Genomic DNA, 8,574 nt, shown 5'->3' with positions numbered 1-8,574 from the left:
GAAGAGCTCTGCAGGTTCCCCCAGTTCTCCTCACCCCCGTCCTGCAGAGGGAAAATAAAATCTGCTTTGTAACAAATGCTCTGCATAAACACAGGGAGAAAAATCTCCATGAAAATGATACTGGAACCAGAGATACTGGATGAGTTACTGGAATTACTGCTTTTCTGAATGGTTTGACCAACCTTCTTTTTCTTTCTCTTGCTGTTTGTCTTGGGAATGTGGAAGAAAATAATAATCTTAAGAGCTTGCTTCATCCATCATAATCTTTTTCATCACCCTTTAAACATGGAAAAGGGAGATGCTTTTGGTACTCCCCTAAGACTTGTATAAAAAAGAGATTTCCTTTCTCTCTGAACAAAGCCATTGAGGAGAACCAATGCAAACCAACTGATACCACATCACCAGTGCATAAAATCAAGTTACCCCAAAATCCTGTGCAAAACCTCATCCAGACAAATTTATCTGCAAAGTTTAGTGCAGCCATTAATGCCTATTTTAACTCAAATTTCCTTGGGTTTAGTTTATTTAAACTGGTTTTATTTGCAGCATTGGCCCAGTGCTTGTCCTTTGCAAGGTTTAATTTTCTCTATCAGCTGTAGGCAATTGAACATTGACAGGCTCAGAGCACAGGACATGGCTTGTGGAACTGCCAGGCTGTGCTGCTCTTGAGATGCTCCTTTTTTTGTGCCTTTTTTTAGCTCAGTCAAAACTTTAAAAGGCCCTGGGAAGTTCTCAGAAGAAAATGAGACAGGGCCTTCAGCCAGGGCTGAGTTCAGACAGCGCCTGGGGGAGAGGCAGCTCCTCCCCCTGCACCATCCACCCTTCTCACTGCTCATCATGTTCTGATTTTAATGTGATTTTTGAAGATAGGCTTTGCTCCAAGCCTCACCTACACCCTGAAATTGTTCTTCCCCCTCCTCACTGACCCTGCAGACACTGAACAACCTCCTGCCACAATTTAACTGCCACATTTGCTTTTCCCCTCTCTGTTGGTTTGGTAAAATTCCCCTTTTTCAGAAGGGAGCTCGTGCTTGTTGCACCCTCAGCCAGTGAGACCCATCCCAGCCACCACCACACCCCAGGGCATTGCTATAAAATGTGTGAAATTTTACACCCCCAAGAGATTTTTCCCACTTCTCATTCACAAGAAGAGTGGGATAAAGCCTTTATCAACCTTTTAAGGGCATCAGTGACACAGGACATGCACGAGGAATCCGTGTAAGCATTTCTGAACTTTATTGACAGCTTTATTGCACGTACTTAATGAAGCCTCCATCATTTCCCCCACCCACCGTTTCCAGAATTAATTTAAATGCAAGTTAAAGGTAACCTTTCATTCCCAGCACTTCTTTCCCCCCCATTTGAAATGTTAAGGTTCTGGGTCACCCAGGAAGGACAGAAGCCCTGAACTCATACGTGGAACCATGCGGCACTCGGGGAGCAAGCCTTGGGTGCTCTGCAAGCAAACTCAGACTCTGCACAGGGAGAAACATCATAATCATGAACTGGAACTCAGTGGTCACTGAATTAAATAGGTGAGACTGCAGCTGGAGCTCAGTCAGTCGTTGTTCTGATGGAAAGCTGCCCTCAGATCAAGCCTTCTTCTTGCCTTCGCTCTCTTCCTTTCCTGCTGCTTCCTTCTCTTCCTTCTCCTCCTTCTCCTCCTCAGCAGCTTCCTCAGCAGCTTCCTGGGACTCCTCCCCTTCTTCTGCTGCTGTTTCTTCCCCTTCTCCTTCCTCTTCCTCGCCCTCTTTGGCTTCTTCTGATTCCTCCTTAGCACCTGTGAAGGACACAAAGATATTTCACATCCAGGTACAATTCCTGATGCCAGTTCAGTGGGAATCCCCTTCAACCCCACCCATTTTGGCAGCTACAGCAGAACTGCACAAGCAGCTTCTCCTGGATTTCAGGGGGACTGAAACACTTCATAAAAACAAATCATGGCTTTGAAAAATATCAGTTCTGGACTCACTCAGTGCTTAAAGCCTTATCCACAGACCTGAATTATCTTTCACTGCTCTCCAATTGGTTCTTTAATTAGCTGTAATTTCACTATAATCAAACTTTACAGTAATGAACCCCTCACAGTTCAATGGCCACCAATGCCTGGCAGAGCAGTGATGGTGCCATGTACTGAACCCAGTGATTCCAGCCCCACACATCAGCTGATGTTCCCATTATCTCGGGCTGCTCTCTGGAAATTCATATTTAGCTCAGCATGTCCTTGGTCCTTCTTTCTGAGGATGTCTGTAACACCTGAGCGTTATCATAGGGGGTTTTGGAAACCTATAATCTGCCTGATTTGAACATTTGACCTTATCTCCCATTCAATATTCACTTTTAAATTCCATGTGCTTAACCCCACCATCCTTTGGCTCACAGGAGTTGGAAGGGAAAGAGCTTTAATCATTAGATTTAATCATTGGGATTTCTGGGGTTTATCCCATAGGAGCAGGGTGCAGCATGAATAAAAGGGATTTAAAAGTAACCCTAAGTACCTTCCTCCTCTTCTTCAGCCTCTTCTCCTGCTTCTTCCTCTCCTTCCTCTTTCTCCTCCTCCTCACCCTCTTCTGCAGGAGCTGCCTTGGCCTCTCCTGCTTTAGCAGCCTCGATGGTTTCCTCGATTTCAATCTGCTCCTCCTGCACGTGGCTGGAGTAGTAGGTGGGGAAGGAGCGGGCGCTCATCAGGTAGGAGCTGGCCTGGAGGCCGCTGTAGGCAGACCTGCCAAAGGTGGGGGCACTCTGGCTGTAGCCACTGGTGATGCTGCCCACGCTGGTGAAGCTCAGCCGGGTCTCCTCCCCCTCCAGCAGTTTCCTGGCAGGGAGAAATAAAAGTGAGGGCAAATGAGTTGGTTGTGCTGCAGCAGGAGCCCTGCAGACTGCACATGTGCTTATTAATGCAGGGCTGGTTGTGCACATTGTGCCAATGCCTCCCTATTCTCTTGGAATAATTTCTCCCGACGTGCACATTGTGGGGGAATTAATGCCTTTCTTTAAAATACCTTTCCTTAAAACCTCTCTAGAACCAGGTGCCCTCTGGCAAGTGAAACTAGAGGTGTGTTTTGCCACCCTGCAGCTGTAACCATTTGCTGCTGAGCTGTCAGACAAGGCTTGGAGCTGCTCTCTCAGTATTCCCCCTTGTGGCTTCCACAGAAATTCTGTTCCAGCATCAAAATCGCTCAGTATCTGAGACAAAATATCACAGTTATTTAGCAGCAACTCTACTGGAAAATATTTAATTTGTAGATTTACAAGTTAGAAAAAATCCCTATTCTTGAGGGTATTTGAGGGATTTCCCATTTTGAGAATGAGCCAATGGTATTGAGGAGTTCCACTGATATAAAACCTCTTCCCCGAGTACAGAACAGGTACTTTTATCTGTCAGGATGGACAACTGAGATAAATTATTGCCAAACTAAAAATTCTGTGTGCACATAGAGAGGAACTGATTAAACTCTGCCACAGATCTCTGAAAATTTCTGCTGGGGGAATGATAAATACCCTGAATTCTCCTGAAGAGAATGGGAACAGCTCTGGCTCATTAGAACATCCCCCACCATACCTATAAGCTGCAATTTCGATGTCCAGGGCCATTTTCACATTGAGCAGGTCCTGATATTCCTTCAAGTACCGAGCCATCTCACTCTTTGTGGTTCTCAGCTCATTCTCCAATTTGTTGATTGTATCCTGTTGGATGGAACAATATTGACAGCATAAAATTCTGGTCTCTCAAGTCTAGCAATAATCACAAGGAATTTCTCCAATCCTTTTAATTTAATCTTGCTCTAGCAGACAGAAACTGCACAGCTCCCACTCCAGCCTCAGCCAAAAAGCATCATTTAACACCTTCCTGGCAGGTTTTCTTCTCCACATTATTCCAGTCCTATTTAACACAGAGCCCAATTTTCTGGTACCCAAGTGCTAAAGCATCCGTGAAATCTGTGTATTGTTTAATTTTGATTTTGGCCTCTATGAGCTTTCTCTCATTTTAGCTTAGGGATATCCATTGATGATCCTTGTGGGTCCTTTCCAAGTCGGGATATTCCATGATATTTTAGGCTGAATCAGAACATGGACACATGGATACTGGGCTTTATCAGGGGCATTTTGCATTCTGATTTTATAACACCTCACATTTTAGATAAGCAGTGTCCCTGGTATGATTTTGGTCATTCAGATCCTGATTTGGGTCTGTATTTCCACACCGCATGCTGCTTTAGAGCTCTGTGCCATTCTGCACTGTGATTGCAGGATGCCTTATCTGCAGCACAGGCACAGCATGAACCAGGAGTGATGCCCCAGACAACCCCCCCAACCTGATCCCCTCATCTGGGAGACTGCAGACCCCAACTCCCCTCACCTGCAGAGCCCAGCAAACCCTGAGCCCCCTCACCTGCAGAACCCTTCAAACCCCGACATCCATCCCTTCACACCCCAATGTCCATCCCTTCACCTGCAGAGCCCAGAAAACCCTGAAACCCCTCACCAGCAGAACCCTGTAAAAACTGACCCCTGTTGCCTGCAGAGCCCTGCAAACCCCACCATCCCTCACCTGCAGAGCCCTTCAAACCCCACCATCCCTCACCTGCAGAACCCTTCAAACCCCACCATCCCCACATCTTCAGAACCCTTCAAACCCCACCATCCCCACATCTTCAGAACCCTTCAAACCCCAGCTTCTCCTGACCTGCAGAGCCGCCCAAACCCCATCATCCCCGCATCCTCAGGACTCTTCAAACCCCAACTTCTCCCGACCTGCAGAACTCTGCACACCCCATCATCCCCTCTCCTGCGGGACCCTTCCAGCCCCCACCCCTCACCTGCAGGGCGGAGATATCCGCGCTCTGCTTCTCTTCCAGCTCCTGCAGCTGCTTCTCCAGCGCCTCGTTCATGCCGCGGGTGGCCTCGATCTCCAGGGTCTTGGCTTTGAGCAGGCGGCGGCTCTCGGACACCTCGTCCTTGGCGGCTCGCACGGCGTCCGTGTTCTTGGCGGCGCTCTCGCTGAGCACGGTGAAGCGGCTGCGGAACCACTCCTCGGCGTTCTGCATGTTGCGCGCCGCCAGCTTCTCGTACTGGGCGCGGATGTCGCGCAGCGCGGCCGACAGGTCGGGCTTGGCCGACACGTCCATCTCCACGGACAGGTGCGCGTACTGGATCTGCGCCTGCAGCTCGGCCAGCTCCTCCTCGTGCACCTTCTTGAGGAAGGCCAGCTCGTCCAGCAGGCTGTCCACGCGCTTCTCCAGCTCCGCCCGCGCCAGCGCCGCCTCGTCCGCGCCCTTGCGCACCTCGAGCAGCCGCGCCTCGGCGTCCTCGCGGCTCAGCACCTCCTCCTCGTAGCGCGCCTGCAGCCCGCGCAGCGTCTCCTCCAGGCTCTCCCGCTCGCCCTGCAGCGCCTGCTTCTCGCTCGTCGCCTCCTCCGCGGCCAGGCGCAGCTCGCGGATCTCCTGCTCGTACAGCGCTCGGAAGCGGGAGGGCTCGGCGTGCTTCTGCCGCAGCACCAGCAGCTCGGCCTCCAGCACCTTGTTCTGCTGCTCCAGCTCGTGGACGCGCTCGATGAAGCAGGCGAAGCGGTCGTTGAGGTCCTGCAGCTGCGCTCGCTCCTGGCTGCGGATGGACTTGAGGTCGTTGCTGATGGCGGCCACCTGGCTCAGGTCCAGGCTGTCCACGGAGTGCAGCAGCGAGCTGGAGGCGCTGGAGGTGGCGTAGCTGCGGCGCACGGACACGGAGGACACGGGCGCGGACAGGCTGGAGTACGCGGAGCGCGCCGAGCCGAAGCCGCCGCCGCTGCGCACCGACACATGGATGCGCGGGCTGTCCGCGTAGCGCCGCTTGTAGGACGGGAAGAACGGATCGTAGCCGTACGAGCTCATGGCTGCGGGGGCTCCGGCGACGGCTCTGCGGCGGGCACCGCCCGCAGCCCGGTATTTATGCGCGGGGAGGGCGGGCGGAGCGGGGACGGGGCGGGGCGCGGCGACATCGCCAGGGGTGGCGACGCCCGGACTGGTCCAGCTCCGCCGCGGGGAGGGGATGCCCGGAGTGATCCAGCCATTCATTCCCTCTCTCACTGCTGCGATGCCCTGAGCGGCACGGGCCGGACCTCGCCCCGGTGATGCCTGGACAGCTGCGTGCATGAACGCAGGGAACGGATGCCTGGACAGCTCCAGGCGTGACGGCAGGGAAGGGATGTCTGGACAGCTCCAGGCATGAACGCATCAAAGGGATGCCTGGACAGCTCCGGGCATGAACGCAGGGAAGGGATGCCTGGACAGCTCCGGGCATGAACGCAGGGAAGGGATGTCTGGACAGCTCCGGGCATGAACGCAGGGAAGGGATGTCTGGACAGCTCCGGGCACGACCACAGGGAAGGGATGTCTGGACAGCTCCAGGCATGAACGCATCAAAGGGATGTCTGGACAGCTCCGGGCATGCCCGCGGGTGTGGGGGCTGTGACCGGCCCGCTCTGGACCAGCCCTGGCTCGGCCCTGCCTCATCGGCTCAGGCCCGGCTCAGCCCTGTCTCAGCCCCCCTTGGGCACAGCCTCAGGCCCTCCTGGGGCATCTCCCGGCCCCCCTTCGGGCCCACCTCTGCCCTTTCAGATCCAGCTCCCCTCAGGTCTATCTGCACCCCCCAGGCTGTGTTTAACACCCTGCTCTGCCTCTCCACAGCTGCCCTGGCAGAAGCTTCAGGAATGTACTGAAAGCCCCAGCCTGTGGCTGAGGTTGCCTCGGTGAGGCTGGGGGACACCCAACCCTGGCTGCAGCTCAGAACCTCCAGACATGTAAATAGTATATTAGTATATATTTTTTTCCCTTCAGTTTTTAGTTAGCACAAGGCATGAGTGCTTTCTGAGCCCCTGCATCCTCCCCACATCCTTTGTTATAAGTGGTCCATAATAACCAGGTCCCTAATAACAGCAGCACGGAATTGTTTGGGTTGGAAGGGACCTTAAAGCCCATCCAGTCCCACCCTGCCATGGGCATGGACACCTCCCACTGTCCCAGGTTGCTCCAAGCCCTCTCCAACCTGGCCTTGGACACTTCAGGGGAAGCCTGGCAGTGTCATTTGTCCTTTCATTACATGAAAGCAGCAGCAGCAGGCACAGGTGGTTCTCAGTCCTGGCAGAACATGCTGAGACCTTCTTCCTTGAGATTCCCTGGAGCTGAGTCTGTCTGAGACATGGATCACAGGGACAGGATATTTATCCTTGTCTAATCTGGCTAATACAGAGATTAGATTGGACAGCTGCATTGCAGCTACCTCTGGGCCAGGCTATTACCACTGGTTGATTAAAACAAAGCAGCATTTATGTAGTAGAGATTTATCAGAGCTAAATTAGAGATGTATTGAGCACAGATTGCATGGGAGGCTCAAAAAGACAATGAGAATCCATCTCTTGGAGTCAGAAGGGAAAATATATCACAAAAAAAAAGTTTTCTCAAGGAAGGAATAAAAGTCAGTAAAGACTGGGGGACATCTATTAGACAGATACCACGAAAGGCTGAGGTGCGTCCCAAAGAAAGGGGAAGGACTTATTAATGTGTATGAATTAATGTGGCTGTCAGTAATTGCAGTGCTAATTGGGTATTTCTGGCACAAATAAATGTTTATTTAATAGCAACCTTTTAGGAAAGGTAGAGCAGGGTGGATTTAATGTATTTCCTGCTATTTTCCAGTGACCTCACACAGAACATCACCTGTTGTGTGACAGCTTCTCCCTAAGTCCATAAGTTTCAGGGAATTTAAACACAAGAATCATTGAGCTGTGAAGGGCAACAGCTTCTCAGAGGTACAGAGCTGCAGTCCCTGCTCATTCTGGGTGGAATGAACTGCACCAAGAGCTCATCAAGGCTGAAGTGTCTCTTATATCCCAGCAGAGCTGCTGGGAGACTTTATTCTGCAAATCTGCAGAGTCCTCCTGAAGATCAGTGCAGCTGCTCTCAGCAGCCAGCACTGCACACTCGGCTTCTGCCTGAATTTTTATTCACCATTTGTTTTTAAATTGAGTCCTGGCTGCTTTCATGCATGTCAGAGCAGCCATTTATTATTCAGAACATGCAGAGGTAGAGTCTTCTGTGCTAATCTATTTAATCTTTAGCAGAGATTGGGCTTGAAAGGGTGAGAAATGAGGAATAGAGACACTGTAGAGAGGAGGATTCCCAGCATGTTGGTCAGGGATTCAGCGAGCTGATATTTTCTGGGATATTTTCTCAGCTCCTGCAAACTGAAATACCTTGTTTCATGCCAATGGATTTATGCTAATCTGCCCTACAGCAACCTGAGCACAAGATTTAATTATTAATGCTATCATTTCTTATGCCATGTATTAATAAAGGAATGTACCTCAGCTTGTAAAAACCACTGTGCCTCAGATCCCAGCAAAACAAGCCTTGTAAATGGGGGCAGTTAATATTCCTTCTCACATCTTTTTGAGTGGAAAATCCTTTGCTGTGTGCCAGGAGCATGGGGAGGAGGATGGGTGTCTGCAGCCAGCCCTGCAGTGTGGAACCTCCGTAGAACTCAGGGTGAGGATGGAGCTTTGGTACTCCAAGGAAAAGAAAGGCACTCCTGAAGTGC

The 8,574-nt window shown here is 51.2% G+C and overlaps 1 protein-coding gene across 1 annotated transcript; it reads right to left on the bottom strand.

The window, feature by feature from the left end:
* Nucleotides 1-1,213: 1,213 nt before the first annotated feature.
* NEFL (neurofilament light chain) lies at nucleotides 1,214-5,886 on the bottom strand. Its single transcript, XM_036396651.2, has 4 exons — nucleotides 4,821-5,886; nucleotides 3,563-3,687; nucleotides 2,499-2,815; nucleotides 1,214-1,780 (listed from the first exon to the last, which is right to left on the bottom strand). The coding sequence occupies exons 1-4, from the start codon at nucleotides 5,868-5,870 to the stop codon at nucleotides 1,593-1,595; spliced, it is 1,680 nt and encodes a 559-aa protein (XP_036252544.1). The 5' UTR covers nucleotides 5,871-5,886; the 3' UTR covers nucleotides 1,214-1,592.
* Between the last annotated feature and the right edge of the window lie 2,688 nt (nucleotides 5,887-8,574).

The sequence above is a fragment of the Molothrus ater genome, chromosome 28 (assembly GCF_012460135.2).
Source record: "Molothrus ater isolate BHLD 08-10-18 breed brown headed cowbird chromosome 28, BPBGC_Mater_1.1, whole genome shotgun sequence".
NCBI lineage: Eukaryota > Metazoa > Chordata > Aves > Passeriformes > Icteridae > Molothrus > Molothrus ater.
This window is presented reverse-complemented; position numbering and strand designations above follow the sequence as displayed.